The sequence below is a fragment of the Perissodus microlepis genome, chromosome 9 (assembly GCF_051167445.1).
Source record: "Perissodus microlepis isolate ML-2025 ecotype Zambia chromosome 9, ASM5116744v1, whole genome shotgun sequence".
Lineage (NCBI taxonomy): Eukaryota > Metazoa > Chordata > Actinopteri > Cichliformes > Cichlidae > Perissodus > Perissodus microlepis.
The window spans coordinates 16,722,155-16,742,581 of NC_140469.1; the positions used below are offsets into that span (position 1 = coordinate 16,722,155).

The 20,427-nt window shown below is 42.5% G+C and overlaps 2 protein-coding genes across 4 annotated transcripts; both read left to right on the top strand.

Moving 5' to 3' along the window:
* Positions 1–20: 20 nt before the first annotated feature.
* tmprss7 (transmembrane serine protease 7) lies at positions 21–10,486 on the top strand. 2 transcript variants are annotated; one of them, XM_084939284.1, is made up of 18 exons: positions 21–344; positions 1,134–1,338; positions 3,252–3,382; positions 3,469–3,536; positions 3,645–3,835; positions 3,921–3,956; positions 4,040–4,268; positions 4,848–4,972; positions 5,223–5,335; positions 5,466–5,572; positions 5,777–5,913; positions 6,236–6,343; positions 6,553–6,660; positions 6,734–6,850; positions 8,279–8,471; positions 8,757–9,025; positions 10,018–10,154; positions 10,267–10,486. In XM_084939284.1, the coding sequence occupies exons 1-18, from the start codon at positions 273–275 to the stop codon at positions 10,426–10,428; spliced, it is 2,508 nt and encodes an 835-aa protein (XP_084795410.1). In that variant the 5' UTR covers positions 21–272; the 3' UTR covers positions 10,429–10,486. The 2 variants fall into 2 exon arrangements, with proteins under 2 accessions (XP_084795410.1, XP_084795411.1); XM_084939285.1 differs by lacking the exons at positions 21–344; positions 3,252–3,382 and having other exon boundaries at positions 1,239–1,338.
* A 109-nt stretch (positions 10,487–10,595) lies between these two features.
* Positions 10,596–20,208, top strand: LOC146380302 (suppressor of tumorigenicity 14 protein homolog). Of its 2 annotated transcripts, XM_084939288.1 has the most exons (19): positions 10,596–11,104; positions 11,639–11,822; positions 11,934–12,058; positions 13,107–13,174; positions 13,280–13,473; positions 13,600–13,695; positions 14,011–14,230; positions 14,352–14,494; positions 14,608–14,705; positions 14,842–14,951; positions 15,047–15,180; positions 15,514–15,618; positions 15,773–15,880; positions 15,974–16,087; positions 16,172–16,291; positions 16,391–16,574; positions 16,648–16,919; positions 17,000–17,136; positions 18,799–20,208. In XM_084939288.1, exons 1-19 carry the CDS (start codon positions 11,024–11,026, stop codon positions 18,964–18,966), a joined length of 2,661 nt encoding a protein of 886 aa, XP_084795414.1. In that variant the 5' UTR covers positions 10,596–11,023; the 3' UTR covers positions 18,967–20,208. The 2 variants fall into 2 exon arrangements, with proteins under 2 accessions (XP_084795414.1, XP_084795413.1); XM_084939287.1 differs by lacking the exon at positions 10,596–11,104 and having other exon boundaries at positions 11,170–11,822.
* The last annotated feature ends 219 nt before the right edge of the window (positions 20,209–20,427 follow it).

Sequence of the window (20,427 nt, forward strand, 5' to 3'; positions counted from 1 at the left end):
GTGTGCATTTGATAGAAGGTATCAATGGAAGTTAATGAATGAAACATTAGCCATACGACTGGATAGTTCCCCGTTTCGTTGTTGCTCGTCTGTGGTCAAGGATCTGGTTTCAGACACCTGCCGACTGTGGAGCCAAACGGTGTGCTTTTTGGCTCTGTTCGAATCTGCTGTTTTCATGAACGGCTGTTCTTGTTCTAAAAGGCAGTGGGAATGGATCTGAAGGAACAAAAGTCAGAAAGTAGATGATTGCGGCTTGAAGGGATGCCTGTGTCATGGGCGCACAGCACGATGAGAACAAGCAGACCAGTGGAGATGATGATCCATCTCGACAGGACTGTGCCAGTGTAAGTAAGCTGTATCGTTAACTTGGTAACAAATAGCTGTGTGTAGATTTGTGTAACCTTGATGCTTTTGTGTTGAGTTTTGCGCTTCAGCATAGCCGTGTCTCCAGACTCAAATCCTGGAAGATTTACTTTATTGACACATCTCAAAACTTTTAAATCTCTCAGCTTATTTCACATTTAAATGTGCTTAAATTGATATTGATATTTTTACTACGTGTCTATGGTCTGCTAACTTGTGATGGAATATTTGCCAGTTGCACAGTATGGGATGACACTGAATGAATAATACATGTGCATTGGGTAACTCAATGAGCACTGAAGTTACATCTGATGGAGTTGGTACTGCTTTCAGACACTGGGTCACGAGCTGAGGTGCCAAGTAAACCAGCCTCGTTTTTAGCTGGCACATATTTGAATCACTGGTAGCAGATCAAATAGATTTTGAACCATGTATTATTCAGAACCTCTGTCACTCATGCACTTGGGATTGATTATTCAGCCTACTGTAATAGAAGCAAGTTGACCTGCAGATACAGTAAAGAGATAAGAGGAGGATGGTCTGCCCCGGAGAGCCGGCTTCACCCTCTTGTGCCCTTTCGTCCTGATCCTGAATCTTCATAGTGAACTGTTAATTGCTTTTGGTGTTCTTTTCCTATTATTTCAGCACCATTAAATCCATTCCCATAGTTTGCCCTTTTGTGTGATTGCTCTAAAGGGCAAGCAAAATGTGCTGTCCATGTGATATACAGCTTTGAATGGCCATGACCGTGTTCCCCTGTCTGGCTGTAGATTGCAGATGTGTCAGTGGAGGTGGCAACGGTGGACCACACGCTGCAGAAGCTGCGCAGGAAGTACAGGAAGACTAGACGGAAGCCCAAAGGACTCAAGAGGCTGTGGCTCCGTCTGCTGAACATCCCATACATAACTGTAATCATCACAGCAGTAGTGTTCGTCGTGGTGGTGATCATGTGGTCGCTGCTGTGGGTCTTTATTTGTAAGTGGAAGTATTCTTACACTTTTATAAAAAAAAAAAAAAAAACTAAATGTTGCTCCTGAAAGATATTTAAAGGGACAGTTCACCACAGATTAAACTGTTTTCTCTTTGGGCCTCATCTGTAGTCAGGAAAGTGTGTGGCTGTCTCACTGCTGAATTCATAATTTTAAGTAATTACAAAGAAATGACGAGTCCATAAATGTGTATTGGTTTATTTAACAGTGAAAAATTGATGCAAGAGCATTTTGGAGCAGTTACAAATGAACAATCATTTTAGTATTTGATTCCCCCAGTGACCCAAGTTTGGGTCAAAGATTCATAAAAAAAAAAAAATAACATGCTAAAAAATAAATGTAAGAAACTCAGCATCACTGTCTCTTTTAAAAAATCATGACTTGGTTTCTTAAAACTACAAGAAAAATTGAGTTTTGTTCCACTATATTTGAAGGATAACACAAATAATACAGTAAAAAGGAAGTATGTGCTCTTTCAATTTTAAGGTTTTACATATCAGGTTAAGTTAAACTAAATATAACCTAAGGAACTACATCAAACACGTGCTACAGTGTGCTGGTATTCATTTAAGAAAAACTAAGCTAAAATGCAGGAGCTATATGTAAAAATCGAAACACACCCCGTGGTTCAGCAGGCTGTATAACCACCTTTAGCAGCAATAACCTGAAGGAATCAATTTTCTGTATGGCTTTATCAGCCTCTCACACCACTGTGGAGGAAGTGGCCCACTCTTCTTTATAATGTTGCTTCAGTTTGCTGACTTTTGTTCAGGTGTTCTGCTTCTGTGCGTCCGATCATTGTCCTGTTGCATGAAGACGCTAAAACACTTACTACACAGATGAGTTCATGGTCAACTCGTTGACTGCAAGGTGCCCAAGTCCTGTGGCTTCAAAACAGGCCCACATAATCAACCTTCCGGCACCACTGTGTTTAACAGATGCAATGACGTGTTTGTGCTGATATGCTGCATTTTGTTTTCGCCAAACATGGTGCTGTGCATTTTGAACAAACATCTCCAGTTTGCTCTCGTCTGACCAAAGGATATTGTGTTGTGTGTTCCAGACATCTTGTGGTTTGTTGAGATGCAACTTGGCAAAGCTAAGCTGTGCTGCCACGATCGCTTTAGAAAGAAAAAGCCTGCAAATTACTTCTAAACAGTCTGTTCATAATTATGTTTTGAACTTAGCATGTTAACTAAATGTTAATAGCATGCTAAATGTTAATATGTTAGCATGTTAACATGCTAACCGAGGCCTGTAGAGCCTGAGATGTAGCTCTTGGGTTTTTACAGTTTCTCTAAGCACTGCACAGACCTGACCCTGGGCTAAATTTGCTGTGTCGTCCACTGCTGGGAAGACTGAAAACTGTCCTGGTTTCTCACTACAGAGAGATGCAATTCAAATTGTTTGGAAATGGCCAAACCCTTCCCAAGTTAATGGGCATCAGCAATTACTTCTTCAAGATCATCATTGATGTCTTTCCTCCTTGTTAACACACACTTGCATTTTAATTTGTTTAAATAAATAATGACACTGTGCAATATGGCATATTTTATAATTCCTTTGAGGTTGGATAGATTTTAAGATTTGCTTAGGTCTGGATCATTTTTATTATTTGTTAATATGTAAAAAAATTCATGGTTTATTTATTTTTATTTTGTCATGAGTAGATCTCCAAAACTGGACAACTCACACTAAAACAATCTAGATGACAACAGGCCAGAGGAAAAATGAGTAAATTAGATTTTGAGGTGAACTGTCCATTAAATATCTTCAGTGTTTAGATGCTGTGCATAAGCGTTTAGCTAATTTTATTGGCAGCATGTTATTAAAATGTATTTTTGTAATGTAGTAGCTCGAAGGGGGGAAAAAAAGCTAAATTTGACCAGATTTCCTCAGTTTGCAGGGAAAGTAACAGTGGAGCATATTTCGCTGGGATGTTCCGTGTAGCCAATGTGGAGTTTATCCCAGAGTACCGGCAAGCAGAGTCGCATGAGTTTGTGTCCATGGCAAATAAAATCCAGCACGTGGTAGGTGTCAGTGTAACCCTGCTGGTGAACTGCTGGTCTGTACTAATCTGCTGTTAATTATTGGTTTCATTATTGGTGTCTTGCAGGTGAACAATGTGTACAAAATGTCCTCAGTTGCGAAACTCTACAAGCAAGCTGTCATTTCAGACCTCAGGTACTTTGGTGCTCCTTGTCATCATGAACTAAAACCAAACAAATCTGCTGTTTTTCATTTAGTTTTATGATTTTAAAGATGTTCTATCAATCTGTTTTCCTCCCCAAGTAACAACAACAAGGGTGGCGTGTTGGTGCATTTCTGGATGGCTTTTGTGGTCCCTCGACTGAAGAGCTCAGAGATGTGTGAGGAGTGCTTAGCAGCCATTTTCAGAGATTCAGTCCACACCAGCCTGAACAGGTCCTCTGTAGGCTACCTGCTGGGTCTTCCAGTTGACATAGACTCCATCCTCATCAATGGTGCATTTGTGTGTCTCACCTGTAGTCTAATGCATATTTATCACTCTGAACCTTTGAATAAACTGACTATTCTGCTCTCTTGCAGGTGTTCAGCGTTCAGATTATTCATCCAACACAGCAGGTAGGAACTACTGAGGTGAATAACAAACATCCTGCACGTCTGCATTTTGTTTCCATGAGTTTTTTCTCTCTCTCTCCTTCCAGACTCTCAGTGTGTAGATAAGATGTATGCCAACCTTCCTGGGGTGATGGTCCCTTTAAGCGTCTTCTCGTCATGGGGCGGTATAAATTGCCATGTAAAGCTCACTGCAGTCCCTGGCTCTCTGATCCGCCTCACCATCACCTCATTTGTTATTGAGCCCAGTGACTGCGTGAACGATGCCCTCACTGTGTATGACGCTCTGCTGCCCATGAGAGGGCGCATTCTGCACAGGCGAGTCTGCACCAGAGCACAAGTTTGATTTACAGTATAGTTAAGATTCTCTAAAACAACACACAGAATTCCTGCAGATTTCTAAAGGTTTTTTTTTAGTGGTATGATGATCAATACCACTTAAATGGCTTAGACTAAGCCTTTCCAATATCACACCATTTCTGCTTTTTGAGCCTTCCTCAGATGGCCTTACATTAAAACACATCTGTTCTTACTGTGGCCAGAAGGTCCATCTTAGATTCATCTGTCCAGAGCAGGTTATTCCAGAGCATCTGACATTTACATATATATTCTAAGTATTTATAGGTATCATAAGTATTTTTAACTTCACTGACAGACTCACAGCTACGTGGCACACGGCACGTTTTTTCGGATTGCTGACTACAATCCAGAGTTGCGCTTCAGCTCACGTACCTCTGCTTAGTCTTTTCAGGCATCCATCTTTTCAGAGGTTTAAATAAGTCGGTCCCCACGTTTCACTTAAAGAAGTCCCAGTCATTGGCACTTAGACTACCAAGAATATTTATACACTCATAAATACAAATTTCACATGTGCTGATCTACATCTTTGTGCTGCAGCCTGTGTGAGCCGGTCTCCAGCTCCGTCTCCATCGTTTCTACCTCCAATTTCATGCTGCTGTCCTTCAGAATGACCAACGGGAATAAAAATTTCAGAGGATACTTTGAGGCAATCGCTGAGGAAGGTATGAGACATTTACCTGCTCTGTCTTATAAGCCAGTAGTTCTTGACAAACAAGTTTTCTGAAAGCAAAGCATCGACATGAAATTAATATTTCACTGAATTGTGTAGGATTTTTTTTTAAAATATGTATAATAAGTCTGCTTCTAAAGAATGATTTCTCAATAATATAATGTTCCAGCACCCAGATTTATGTAACATCTAGCATTAGCTTGGGAAACTATAACCCTCAGGCCTCTCTCTGTCACTCTCAGTTTGTATGTCTCAAATTGAGACCCAGTTGGAGCCTGGTATCAGAGATCGAATGTACAGCCCCTTCTACCCCAGCATGCTGCCCCCACAGTGCTCCTGTACCTGGAAGTTTAAGGTAGACAAACAAGTGACAAACAAGTGACACGCGAACACACACACACACACACACACACACACACACACACACACACACACATTATTATTATTAGTTTTTGTTCATTGTGTGTTCTGTCATTTTATAACAGACCCAGAACTCCACTTTAGGAGTTGCACTGCGCTTCCACAACTATGTTCTGAAACCGAAGGACATGAATGGCTGTGACCAAGGCTGGTGGAAGGTCAATGAAGTCATGTACGTGGCTACACCTGCTCACACTGAATTCAAATAATAAGTTCCACTGCCTATTATTATTGGGTATTTTCAGTAGTCTACAGAGATGGATAGTCACCTCATGTACTGAATGTCCTGGATATTTTTAGACCATTCATTTGACCACGACCATATTTGTCCCACATCCTGTGATGATTTTTCTTGATGCTTGTTTTCCTTCCACAGTTACTGTGGAAGCTACGTGGGACACGACACGGTTTTTCGGATTGCTGACTACAATCCAGAGGTGGAGTTTCGCTGCAGCTCACGTACCTCTGCTCAGCCTTTTCAGGCATCTTATAGCAGCTACAGTATGAACCAGCGTAAGCACAGCATAACTCGAGCCTGACTCACTGTGACCGCTAGGATGGGGTGCAGGAAATGCGTATTTCTGTGTATCTGTGTGCATGTGAACTTTGTTCATAAGAGGATTCTAAAAATTACAAAGTGAAAATGTTGGAAAATAAATATAGAAGTTCATGTGAAAAAAAAAGATAATCTTTTACTGTAGCTCTTGAAACTCTTGTAGCTCTTTTGTTGTTAATTGGCACTGAATTGCAGCCCCAGAGAGGTTTATTGTGTTGTGTTATATTGAGCCAGTACAACAAAATGTTTTTTTTTTGTTTCTGTTTCTCTGCTCACCAGCCTGTCCAGAGAGCCATTTCTTGTGCAACACGGGACTGTGTGTGCAGAAGACTCGACTCTGCGATGGCCTGGATGATTGCCAGGATGAGAGTGACGAGGTCTTCTGCTGTAAGTTGTTTTCCAATTAACCATATATAGATTTCGTTTTTTTAAACAATGGGAATGTGATTCGGCTTTCATTCCTTGTCTGTTTAAAATAGCATCGTGAATTCCTGTTGAAACGTTACACTGTTCTTGATGTCTGGCATGTGGTTTAAATGTGTTTATTTCCTTGAGAACTCAGTCCGCACTTTAAAAAATGATGCATATTTTCACAGCAAGGCCCACGATGAGCTGTGGTGCCAATAGTCCCCTGCATCCTCTGCTAGTATGCAATGGAGAGACAGACTGCACAGATGGAGTCGATGAACTCAACTGCACTCATGGTACGCGTCGTTTGCAACTTTATAAAATGAAACGTGCCTTTTAGCCACTAATAACTGAGACTTGTTTCATCAGAAACGACCTGCTCTGCAATCAGATATCAGTGCAAAAGCGGTTCCTGCATCCTGAAAAAGAACGCAAAGTGTGACGGACTCGATGACTGTCAGGATCGCAGTGATGAGGCCGACTGTGGTGAGTACTCCTCGATACGTGCCCTGTGTACACATCGTATTTTTGTAGCATGCAACAATTACAGTTTGCGCTCTTGTAGGTGACTCTACTCCCAACATGCTGTGTGATGTTGGGTTTGTATGAGACTACATTTGAACTCTTTGATAAACTGCATTCATTTTCAGTTTTTGTATAAATAGTTCATAATTATGCTCAAATATCTTCAAATTATTTAAAAAAAAAAAAAAAGGTTGAATTGTTCTGTCCGGCTTTTTTTTTTTTTAACCATCAGAACATCCAGTTCTGCGAGGATGAAGCTGCAATCACGCTGCCAAGTAGGAAACGTTTTACACAATAAAGAGGTTTCCTACTCGGAAGGAAACCCCGACAGAGATTTTCTGATTTTGACTTCTTGTTAATTAAATTTGTTTGCGTTTTAGTAACATTATCACATCTAATACTGGAAATAGAAACAGTTTCGTGGTAGGAATTTGTTCCTGGATTATCCTTGGAGTGGCCAACTCAGTGCCTGAATAATAATAGTGTAATTAATAAGTTTAAAACGTTTTATACTTACCAGGTTGAACTTCAGTGGCTTTTTATTCAGTTCACTTGAGTTTTAGAGCAGCAGCAGGAGCAGTACATGCTGAACTGTAGATGTAAGGCGCCTTTAAAATGCTGTTGGCTCCACCTTTTATTATTTCCTCAGTTGTTTGCTTTGCTAACATCATAAGTGTTTGGCAAATAGATTCAGTGAAATAAAGCTGGTTCAACTCAATATAAGCTGTAATCACAAATATTTGCTTAAATTATATTTGCTTACCTTCTGATGTATGTGATTTTAATGACTGTGATTATGCTGCCACCACACTGCCAGATCTTTGCCAGATCTTTCATTCAGTCTCATGAGAAAACTGTCTTTTTTTCTAACCCTCTGGGCACTGAGCTGCAAACTTGCTGACCTGCAGCGCTGAGGTGACCCGTAGTTCTCTCTGTTTGCTGTTATTTTATCATGATGGGGTCTCAAGGTGGTGGGAACAGGTCTGCCTTTGATGACTCACTAACACTGAGCTTAGTACACACACACACACACACACACACGTGCATCAAAGCTCTGAGTTTTAATAAGGTGGCAGCAGGACTGCCAGCCATGGTGATGAATCAGCATGTCAGCATAGGTGATTATCGTGTGTGTGTGTAACTTGTGCCATGAGCTGTACACACTGATAAAGACATAGTGTGCACATGCATTTAAATGTGTGGCAGATCTGTGCATACACATAATAATATCAGATTCAGTAGTGCTGTTCTGCCACATGATGCAGTTAAATTTAACTGCATCATGTGACAGAACCACATGGGTTTAAATGGTAAAATACGCTCACAAACAGTGTGGTCACCTTTAAAATCTAACAAGTGTAACAACAAACCCATCTCTATCACCCTCAGCTTGTGGTCGTCCCTCCCCATTGACCAGGGTGGTCACGTCTGGCTTGGAGCGTATCGTGGGTGGAGTAAACTCTGCAGAGGGGGAGTGGCCTTGGCAGGTCAGCCTCTATTTTGATGGTCACCTGTACTGCGGTGCTTCTGTCCTCTCCACTGATTGGCTCGTCTCAGCTGCTCACTGCTTCAACAAGCAAAGGTCAGCCAAGCTCGCTGGTGTTCTTATGAACTATAAGTATTCTTTTAATTTAGTAATAACATTGCATCAATTACTCTGAGCAGCTGGTTTACTTGCAAGCCCACAGTTTTTCACAGGTTATAATCTGCCAAAGACCTCACATGATATTTTAAAGTTAGATTAAAGATTATCAATTCATCAGCTCAACTCATCTTTCTTTTAGCTGTGTAAGATCTAGTTTAATAAGTTCCAGTTTATACAACCTGCTTCTTTAATCTCCCTGAACTTTGACCTCTGCCTCTGCAGGCTCTCTGATCCACGTTACTGGAGAGCCCACCTCGGCATGCTGACACAAGGCAGTGCCAAGTACGTGGTGGAGATACAGCGGATCGTGGTGCACGAGTATTATAGCGCTCAAATGTTTGACTACGACATCGCGCTGCTGCAGCTGAAGAAGCCTTGGCCACCCTCCCTCAGCCCGCTGGTCCAGCCTGTGTGCCTACCGTCCTCCTCCCACACCGTCACCGACAGCCACCGCTGTGTAGTGACTGGGTGGGGATACCGAACTGAGGATGGTAAGTACAAGCAAAGTCTGAGAAGTTTTACATCTGTCCATCTACTTTTTTTGTATCTGTTTATTTAAATTTAGGGTCCAATGGGGCTGGAACCTACCCCAGCTGTCACTGGGTTAGAAGCTGTAAGATCCTCAAGATATATTTGGCAATAACAATTCCAAAAACATAAAATATTTAATTTTATCAATCTGGACAGCACCTTTATTTTATTTTAGGACAGCGCTATAAGATGCAAATGATATTTAATGCTGAACTATTAGTTTTCTGACCTCAGAGACATAAACAATAAATGCATAAAATGTAGGCCCATTCTTAGGGGACTCATTTAAAGTCAACTCTTTGTGAGGCAGTTACTGACAAATGAACATCTAATGTCTTCAACTGTTGATTGCATGTATGTCATGTTTCCCAAGATGATCCAAAATATTTCGGATGCAAACAAATGAAGTTTTAAATAAAGACAAATAAATTATTCATACATGCTTGCAAAATACAAACAGAAATATGTAAAAGAAATCCCATAGAAGTAATACAAGCCTTTGATTTGTGTGTGTGTAAAGCAAAAACAACAACAACAAAAAAAGCCTGAGCTTAAGGCCTCAGTGAATAGGTGACATTTGAACTGGTTTTTGAAAATCCCAAAGATGAGGCATTGTGGATTTGGTGGTGGTCAGAGTTAGTGCGGGCAGCAACAGGACCACAGTATGGTGTGGGGGATGGAGAGTCGGCTTTTGTGGACTACAAAGGTCTGAATGAGCAGTGGGGAGCAAGGGCTTGTAGAGATTTATAGATGGCGACGAGGGTTTTATAGGAGATACCGGCTGACCAGGAGTCAGTAGAGGTTCACAAAGCTGAGGATGATGTGCAGCTGAGTTTTAAACATACTGCAGCTTATCCAGCACATTGTTAGGCAGGACAAGACATCATTGCAGTAGTCCATTTGGGAGGTGATGTGTTGTCTGATATGTGGTCCTTATCTCGCTGCTCTGCAGACACGGTGCTTTCCTTGGTGCTACAGAAAGCAGAGGTGTCTGTAATGAGTCAGACGGAGTGTAAGAAGCGATACGGAATCATCTCACCACGCATGCTGTGTGCTGGAGTCCCCTCAGGAGGGCGGGATGCCTGCAAGGTATGCTCCCATCCGACTGAAAAGACTCTTAAAGAAAAGACTCACATGCATTTCTGTGCACATTAGTGAGTGAATCATTGCAAGTTACTGTTGTGTACTCTTCGTATCTCAGGGAGATTCGGGTGGCCCTTTGTCATGTCAGGCACCAGGCGGGGGTCGCTGGTTCCTGATTGGGATTGTCAGCTGGGGGTCCGGTTGCGGCAGACCAAACCTACCCGGGGTCTACAGCAGGGTCACCAAGTTCACTTCTTGGATCTACAGCCATATCAGATGACACAATGAAACTCATCCATTCCCAGCACAATATTCCAAATAAAAACATCATTACTAGATACCTTGTGTCCTGTGTTGTGTAATTTTTTCATTCAATAATTAATAGTTTACTGATGTTATAAAGTGCCGTTAATCTCACATACTGAATAAAAGCTCACAATAAGTCTCCATTTTTGTCCCCTAAGGACCATCCAAGGGCACAGCGGCCCAGCCCCAGTTGTAATACCTCACACGTTTCCCTCAAACACTCTTTTGTCCCACGGAGCTGAGCTCCCACATACACAGCAAGGAAGTTTGCCCACAATATCTGTCGCACGGATGGTTGTGCGGATTGTACCCTTTCATAGTGCTCTCATTGTGCCCGCACTGCATTCTGGGGCTCCGTGTGACACCTGCCGCCAGGTTCAGGTAAATGGGAGGCAGTGAATGCCCGCTGCATCCGAGCCCCCTCGGGTCAGGTTTCGGTGTGGGGATTTTTTTCCCCCTTCTTTTTTTTTTCCAGAGGAAGCGACAGCGGGGATTTCCTCTCTCTCCATCGTTTCTATGCCCGGGGTATTGTTGCATATCGCCTCTCCGGAGCTAAACGGGACAGTGCTATGTGGACTCTCCCCAAAAGCAAGATTTGTGAAGTGTACTGCGTCTCCGGGCATGGACACTCAGGCTACGCTGCTGCACAGGTAAGCCATCAGTGCGTCTCTTTGAAACCTTTCTGCGAGAACTGTTTTTTCAGCATATTGTAATTCTTTTGCAAAGTCCGTCTGCTTGTTTCACCCCTTTTTTTTCCCCAATACAAAAGGGCTGTATACTATTTAGAGTCCATCAGACTCTTACTTATGATTCCTCTTAAGTGTAAAATCCTGCTCTAGATGTCTCTGGGTCCCATTCTTATGAATGTCCACATCCGAGTGGGCCACTTGATTGAGTTGCTGACACTGCACAGCCAGGCCGTGGGAAAGCAGACTACTCCAGCCACTCTTTGTCTGCTTCCCTGGGGGAAACCTGCCAAGTCCTTAAATGTCTTAGTAGATCTTTTAATCTGAAGGATGTTCTCCATTGCTCTCTGAAAATCAGCATCTGGCTCAGTCAAATGTTGTTCTACTGACTTTTTGGTATATAGATTTCATTTTCTTTACCATGAAAATAACAATTAGAAGCAATTTGAGACATAAAAACCTTGTATGATATTTGAGTCGTGTCCTTGTCTTTGAAAGGGAGAAGGGAACTTAAAGCCCACCCATTCACTGAGCCCCCCCACGAAGCCTGAGGAGCAGGCAGAAGAGAACGTGGAGGGGGTAAAAGCTCCAGTGTGTGATTCCTGGAGGAGATGGATGTTGGGTCTCTTGCCTTTCTTTCCCTTTATTGCAGCCATTGCACTGACACTCCACTACTTAACATGTGAGTACAGAGCTGCAGGAGATTTTTCTGGTCCATTCCTTTGGTGTTAAATGTTATTTATTTTGAGTCGCACGGTGCACCTGTCTCAAATCTCCCCCTCCTGCTCCACAGCTCCGCCTTGCTCAGTGTTCTTTCTCGGAGGCAGCGTGGAGTTCCCAAACCTGAGCTTCTCCTCGGAGCTGGCTGACTCCACCTCCCCTCAGTTCCGCCTGCAGGCTCAGGCTTTGAACCATTATGTAAGTGGAACGGCGATCCTGTCTGTCACTGCCTCCCCTCTGAATGACACTTTAGAGTGCTGCTTGACCTTCCTGCCCCTGGGCTGAAGCTGATCTTGTTGTTGTTGCTCTGACTTTGATATCCTTCTCTACAGCAGGTTACTGCTTCTTTTTATGTCGCACATTCAAAACACGGCCGCTCTCCTCCTCCTCTGTCCTTGCTTTCTTATTTGTAGAGTTTCTCCTTATCTACTTCAGCCTCCCATCTCCGCTCTTTTTTTTCTGCACACCACTTTCTTCTGCCCCTTTCTCTTTCTCTCGCTGGTAGTGTTAAATGTAAAGCTGTAACAAGAGCTGGGCACAGTGTGTGTGCAGGTTCCTGAGACCCCCAGGGGACAGGGCCATTTCAGGGCTGAAGACAAGCCCAGTATTTGTGAGCCTAGCTAGCCTCAGGCAGCAAGAGTGAGAGGAAGAGCAGTCCCTCAATAAAAACGTTGTCTGTGTTGCTTTCACACAATCAGCTACTCTGTGCACCGGACACTACAGAGAGCAGGTGAACCTCTGTTTGATGCTGGGGTTAAGAGCTAGAGACAGGGCAGTAGGGTAATCTGGAATGACAGAAGGGCCGAGGGAGATATGATTAGATTTTTGGAGCAGAAGGTCAGGTATATAGCAGTGGATCTGACAGTAAATTGATAGGTGAAAATTCCCCCAAACACTGCAGTACCATAGTTTAACATCCCTGTAAGCAGCTGCAATGGCAATTTAGCTTCTTTGTTAAGTGGTCACAGTATCTCTGTGGCCATCTGTTCATTAAAGAACAGGTGAACTGAAGGCCAAGAGCCAATACCACCCAGTATCTTACCTCTTCACAGCGGGCAGGTAGGGACACAAAGGAGCTCTGTGCAGCTCAGAGTCAGCACGCACACATGAAGAGTCTCATACACACAAACAAGAACAAAGCATTTGCGCAACCAGGTGCATTTTCATGTCACCTCAGTGGAAAAAGCCATCTCGCGTGCAATTTGTGATGTCACCCCCCCACACCTTTATTTTTTTTAAAACGCAGTTCTCAGACCTCTACAAGTCCTCTCCGTGGAGCCCTTACCACGTACGCTCAGGAATTACTGCCTTCAGGTATGCTACACCTAAACAAAATCTGCTTGTGTGTTGCAACCGTTCTTGCATGCCAAGAACGTACATGACAGCAGCACGCTGAGATCCAACCTCTGTGTGTGATAGTGAAGGAGCAGAAGGGCTCACCGTCTTCTACTGGAGTAAATTCTCTGCCCCAGACAATGTTGCGATGGAAATTCAGACCTCCAGCCCAGAGAGGCTGCAGCGGCGGCTTCCTGGCAGCAACAAGATTCAGCGGGAAAGCCGCAACGAGCAACGCTACTTTATGCAGCAAGATGATGACATACTTCACTTACTGGGTGGATAAAGTACTTTTACTGCAAAATGATTTTCTTTTAAACAGAAATAACATAGTTAGACTTTCATAAACGCCTAATTATGTACCAAAGTTTTAGATTTTTGATGCTTGATTTGTTTCTTTTTAGGTTTGGACCCTGACGACTTTGATCCAGATGAAAGATCTGACAAAATCAAAAATCCAAATAGTATCCAGGGCGGGAAATGGCAGCTTGGCTTCCAAGGTGAGGACAGTACTCTTCTGGCTTGACACTTTAAAACTCCTAAGTCTGTTTTGGTGAGTCAAACATTTCTGAGAATTCCCTGCTTTTCCACGCAAGTACACAGAAAACCAGAAGGGGCAGAGCACAAGTGCAGACATCAGATACGACACTGATTAAGTCAGACAAAGCAGGAAAGGTGGAGTTGCTTTGTAAAGGAGCTTAAAAATGTGCACTAACTGTATAAATAGTATGCTTTGCTCTTCTGTGTAAGTGTGTGTGTGAGAGAGATCTAATCTGACTCACAACATCAGCATCATTATCATTTCCACTGTCTAGCCATGTCCTTTGACCTCTATGCCAAATATGGTAACAACCGCACCCTGAGCCTTGTGAGTCCCAAGAAGCCATACTACCAGTGGCGACTTCGTGTGCCCTCGGGTCACGTGGTTCGATTGGTTGTCCTCACCCTTCATGGCGCCACACCAGGAAGCTGCACCGCTCACAAGCTCTCTGCATATGACTTCTTACTTCCTTTGCAGAACAAGATAATCGCCAGGTAAAGAGCATTTTATGAACTTTGATATTTGTGTACACGCCTTAGTAACTGATAAGTGACATTTATTTTTATTCATTTAACTTGGTTCCGTCTCTAAAAATGATGCGCGTGACTGCCGCAGGTGGTGTGGGCTGCCTATTTCAGGCTCATCTCCGGTTATGAAGCTGACATCCTCTGGGAATGTGATGCTAGTCACGTTCTCTTTCAGCAGACAGAGGGATGGAGCCATCTTTAAAGCTTACTTCCAGGCCATCCCAAAAGCAGGTTTGAGTGCTCTCACACAGACATATAAAAATCTAATTTCATTTTGAATTGCATACATAATTACATATGTGTGTACTTTGTGCACTTATCTGCGTCACCATCTTTCTGGGCAGGTTGTGGAGGGTCAATTTCCTCCTGGAATGGCTCTATTTCCTCACCCTACTACCCTTCTTATTATCCTCCAAATATAGACTGCATTTGGACACTGAGGGTGAGCTACATAAAAATGTTTGTGTACATACACAGAGTGTGTGCATGTGTTAGGAAACAATGAAATATTCTTCTGTAGCCTGTTGACATTCCAGCATCACAATACTTTCCTTAATAATCTCTGGTTACTTCCTCAGGTGCCATTACCAGGATACCTGATCTCCATAACTATCGTGACAATGGACATTCAGGATTCTCCATCATCAGACGGCTGTGAGAAGGACTGGCTGGACATCGGAGGAGTGAAGTAAGTTGATTATAACTCCTGGTGTGTTTTATCTCCATGTTTTGGAGCATGCTTAAGGGTTAAAAGTGAAACTCCTCATTTTACTGTATCTCCAGATTGTGCAATCCAGTGTCAAACAGCGGCAAAAAGCGAGTCTACTCCTCTCCTCTCACCCTCCACTTCCACTCTGATGAATCTCTCACCAACAAGGGCTTCTACTTGCTATACCGAGCCTTCGCCCCAGAGGGCAGTAAGTGAAACTGAATGCTTTCACTATAAGTAGATATTACTCTTTATTTCTTAGAGCTGTAGATCCCTACTAAGGCTGTAATTAAGTTATTTTTGTCCAGATTTACACTGGGATTTCCTTCACTATCATAAAAATTCCTTAGTTGTAAATATCTGAAGTGGTCCTGATTGCATAATGTAAAATTTAGTTTCATCCCCTGTAAACTCCTGAAAAATTCCCATCTTTTGTTACTGCACACAGTGTTGTTATTTCATTATTACATGGTTGATTTGAGTTCTTCCTCTAATTTATGTTTTTGTGGTTTTTTAAAATTTCTTTGCTGTCTGTCATTAGCGTGCCCTCGCCAGTTTCGCTGTGGAGATAGTCGCTGTATCCCTCTGAAGAAGGTGTGCGATGGAGTAAAGGACTGCTCAGACGGACGGGACGAGGCTAAATGCTGTAAGTATTGTTGTGCACTGTCCTCACACGCTTAATCTTGTATTCTTTGTGTTGGGATCTCTGGTTTGAATTATGTTTATACATCTTGATGCAGATATAGACACAAACCCTGGTTTAGACCCACATTTATTTGTGCTCTGTATCAAACCTTTAGCATCCTGCAAGCCTGGGGAACTGTTGTGTGGGAACAACCAGTGCAAACCTCAAAGCCAGTGTGTCAGTCAGAGCATTTGTGCGGACAGCAGTGAGGAGGGCAGCTGTGGTGAGCAGAAAACACCGCCGCTCTTTTAATACCTTCACATGTCAGTGTTTGGTTCCATGATGTGTTTCATGATGCCTTCTGTTTGCTTTTCAGGAGGTAAATGTTACCACGTCTGTCCCAACAAGGTGTGTTTGTCTAAGTCGTCTGTGTGTGATGGTGTCATTGACTGCAAAGACCGCAGCGATGAGCTCAACTGCACCAGAGCATGTGAGTGCTTATGATGTCACAGTTATGGTTTAGTGCAACAGTGTGCTCTTAAAAAAATAATATTACAACATTCGTTCTGTTTAGATGTTAAAGGCTGCTCCTCATCCTCCTACAAATGTGCCAATGGGAAGTGTGTCAGTAAAGTCAACCCGGAGTGTGACGGCGTTAAAGACTGCTACGATGGCTCTGATGAGCTGCGCTGTGGTACAGGAATTGCTCAAGTACCGCACCTCATACCTCTGTACTTGCTCATTAAAATACAGGCTCTAACATCTTCATATGTGTTCCTTATCTATTCCTCAGGCTGTGGAACCAGGCCCAAAAAACGCACCAAGATAGTGGGAGGGAGTGACGCCGTAGCTGGGTCATGGCCATGGCAGGTCAGCCTCCAGATGGATCGCTACGGGCATGTCTGTGGAGCCACGCTGGTCTCAAACCGCTGGCTTATCTCTGCTGCTCATTGTTTCCAGGACTCTGACGCCATTAAGTAAGAAAACTACAGAGAACCTTATGTTGATGATTCATATATAAGCACTTTATTTAAGCGCAGTGTATCCTAGATACTCAGATGCACGTGCGTGGCGTGCATACATGGGAATGCGTGTGATGACCACAGGAAACCAAGGAGCAGCCACCAGACCGATCCGCCGCATCCTCCTCCACCCACAGTATGACCAGTTCACGTCTGATTATGACATCGCCCTCCTCGAGCTCAGCGCACCTGTTTTTTTCAGTGACTTGGTGCAGCCTGTGTGCGTCCCCGCCTCCTCTCACACTTTCACCACAGGGACCAGCTGCTATGTCACAGGTTGGGGAGTTCTTATGGAGGATGGTAAGCACTCATTATTGAATAGAAATATGCAAATTTTACTTAATTTTACTGGAAACTTTGACCGTTTCTGTGGATTGTAGGTGAATTAGCCTCTCGCCTACAAGAGGCCTCGGTGAAGATCATAAATAGAAGCACCTGCAACAAGCTGTATGATGACGCCGTCACTCCCAGGATGCTGTGTGCTGGGAATCTGCAGGGAGGTGTGGATGCATGTCAAGTGAGTGTGTATGGATTTTATGGAAAACATTGCACTGGTTTCTTAAGAAATTTCAAAACTTTCCTTTTACTCTTAACCAGAAATGGTTTAAGATACTTTCTTGGTGTATTTCCAAGAAATCTTATCTAAACCACACAAGAGAAATTTACTTTCTCAGTGTCTTTTTGCTCATCACATGCTGCTTCCTATGATTTCTTGTGTAAAGACTCCTCTATTTAGCCAACTAACCACTTCTGGCGTGAAAACAAATAAAATTGTGCTCACGAGATATAAAATAGTAGAGAATTGGTTTCACTAAAGTAGACCTAGGCTAGTTATTTTTCAGATGCCTTATCTAACAGCGTTATTCCTCATGTTATCATCAGATAATCAGTGCAGATAATCATTTAGTCTCTGCAGAAAGTGCTACACAGCTGTCAGGGTTTTACAGGAACTTTCATGTTTGTGGTGAGTGTCACAATTTCACCTCCACAATTTTAGAAGTCTAAGCATTTTTTGTACACACACACAACAAAGTCCATGTGTTTAAATTGCCAACAGCATACATACGTTTTTCTGTAAAAACTTTATTGTTGTGTTTTACGAATAATGACAGTAATTTCAGCAAACACTAAAATGAGCTGAAGTTTAGTTTGTTGATTCAGGCTGTTCATATATATGGAGATTCTAAATATCACATTACAGTTTGCGTCCAAATATCATGTCACATTTGACCTCTGACCTCACTTTTACATTTCATATCTGCCTTTCTTTCAAGTTGACCCTAAAATGTGTGGCATCTTTAAAGAAAGTGTTGGCAAGAGAAGAAGACTGAGCTCCCTAGTTAGCTAAAAATATGCTGAAGTTTAATATAATAGAATAAACTTAAGTTTTTCATGTCCTTTTATTTAGAAATCAATGCCTATTATCCATTACTTACTCATCCATAACGTTTGTGGAATCTTTCATGCTACCCTTACCTGATTTTCACTTCATTACAAACTTCTTTTTTATCTGAAAATCATCAAAGATCAAATAAAATAATACATACAGCAGATCTGAGCTTCATGATGGTGCTTTTTAAACTGGGCTGTTTAACCCTCTCAGGCTCAAATTAAGTTTTTGTTGCTAATGCACAAAAGAATACCTGCAGTGGTACTTCTGAGTAAAAAAAAACTCATAAAATATGTATGTGGGGTAATCAGGTTGTTAGCTTTTAACTGTTGCAAATCTGCAACGCCTGCCTTGAGAGGGTTAAAGGGTCGTTTCACCTAAAATTCCTAATAATGACTGTCTTCTCAAAAAGCTTTTCAGGCTCAGTCTGTCTGTGACAGGAAGTAACTTATAGTAGGGAGCTTGGTTAGCACTGTGCTATACCTCATAAAACAGCTGCATCAAAGAAACAGACATCAATCCCTGACGAAGGCATTTAGGAAATACCCGATGTTTGTGAGTATTTAGTTAGCCACTTACCTGGTAAAGTAAATCTAAGAGTGTCAAAGTTGCTGCTAATGTTTGCGACAGCATCAACAGCTAGTTACCATCCTCTGTGTGTCTAATCCTCAGGTGTTGAAGCTTAAAATTTATGAGCAGATATAAAATGCCTTGGAGGAATTTTTGACTGCTTCCTCTTTATGATCTTTATGTTTGCGTCTACATGCTTATCGGTGTGTGTGTCCTCAGGGTGACTCTGGGGGTCCATTAGTGTGTCTGGAGCGAGGCAGGCGGTGGTTCCTGGCGGGAATCGTGAGCTGGGGCGAGGGCTGTGCCAGGCAGAACCGCCCCGGCGTCTACACGCAGGTGGTCAAATTCACCGACTGGATTCGTCAGCAGACCAAGGGACAGGTCTGACCAATCAAACGTCTTACTCACGTGAACTACACGACAGAGCTAACGCACAGGAAGGAGGTTTCAGACCTGAAGTCTGTCTTCAGATTGTCGTCATGACGGATGGCAACACAATGAGTCAGTTTTTGGCAGTGTGTCCAAGGCATTGGGCCAGTGGGGGCATCATCCCTGTTCCAAACCTTCCTGCTTCCTCATAGTCCTCAAACAACGGCAGCAATGTTGCATGGACAAAAAAGAAAAAAAAAAAATCTGATCTTAAGCTGATTACCGATTCACTTGTTTTGGCTTGCTGCATTTAAACGTTAACACTGGAATCCAAGACAAACAATGTCACTCAAGAAACTCGTCCAGCTACATAAATTGCACTGCTCGCTCTAGAGCTGTGGAAGGCTCTACAGCCTGCAACCTGCTTTATGAATTACACTCCCAAGCTCCCATCAAGAGGCTGTTTTTTGTTTTTAGTTTTTTTACATTTGGTGAAGTTCCCTGTAAAAGTCTTCACATTTGGCACCAAACACCAGCCTGTCGCAATCACACAGGCTGGTACGCATCAGGTTTCAGAGCAGATCTGAGGTGGGCTACATTATCCTGTGCGTGTAAATGTTGCCAATTACTTCCTGTTTTTCCATTCACAGCTACATTGTTCACTGCAGAAACAAACCATGTCCTGTGCTGCATGCAGTCTTATTGTGAAAAGAGTTCTTTCTCGAACAATACATGTAACCCTGTATTTTTGTACTCATTTGCATTACCCCGTGTACTGTATGCTACTGGATGTGTTCACAGCTCACTCTGAGTTTAAGAGTTGTTCTTGTACTGTATATGTACGTCTGTGCATTTGTATATCACACAGTCATAGCTTTATGTGCGGTATATGCTGTAACTGTAGATAAGAGAACAGTCCATCCATAGTAGGTGCTTTTCAGTTTTACTGTGATTTAATTTATCTTAACGGTGCCACTTTTATACTTTATGTCCTATTAAAAAGCCTCCACGTTAAACCTGAGGACCCAGTAAGATTACCATTACCAGACCTAAGTGAGCCTTTCTATGCAGACACTTAAGAGTTTGATCCATTTCTCCATCCTCATTCAGCTCACATCACCACCCAGTGGACAAGCTGTGCCATTACAATGTGCCATGTACAATATCCCCTGAAGAAATGAAGAATAAAAAAACTGCAATTTACATCATTGTTAAATAATCCATTTCCCTTTATATTAAAGACACATTATCAATGCAGAACCATCGTTTTGCTTTGTTTTTGTATCTCTTATTACATAATTTATTTGCTTTGCTGTTAAGATAAATCAATGAAATTTGCTGTTTCAGTCCTCTGAATTTCATTTTGAACATTCCTGTTGCTTCAGAAATAATTAATTTCTTTTGTTTTTGTTTTTTGGGGGTTTTTGTTTGTTTGTTTTTTTTACTGAAAGGCACTTGTACTACAGTTTGAAGGAAACG

Coding starts and splice junctions, on each gene's coding strand:
- tmprss7 (XM_084939284.1), top strand. CDS start 273: ATGGGCGCACAGCACGATGAGAACAAGCAGACCAGTGGAGATGATGAT. Junction 345..1,133: donor CTCGACAGGACTGTGCCAGT/GTAAGTAAGCTG, acceptor GTCTGGCTGTAG/ATTGCAGATGTGTCAGTGGA. Junction 4,269..4,847: donor AGAGGGCGCATTCTGCACAG/GCGAGTCTGCAC, acceptor TTTGTGCTGCAG/CCTGTGTGAGCCGGTCTCCA.
- LOC146380302 (XM_084939288.1), top strand. CDS start 11,024: ATGTGGACTCTCCCCAAAAGCAAGATTTGTGAAGTGTACTGCGTCTCC. Junction 11,823..11,933: donor GACACTCCACTACTTAACAT/GTGAGTACAGAG, acceptor CCTGCTCCACAG/CTCCGCCTTGCTCAGTGTTC. Junction 12,059..13,106: donor CTCAGGCTTTGAACCATTAT/GTAAGTGGAACG, acceptor TTTAAAACGCAG/TTCTCAGACCTCTACAAGTC.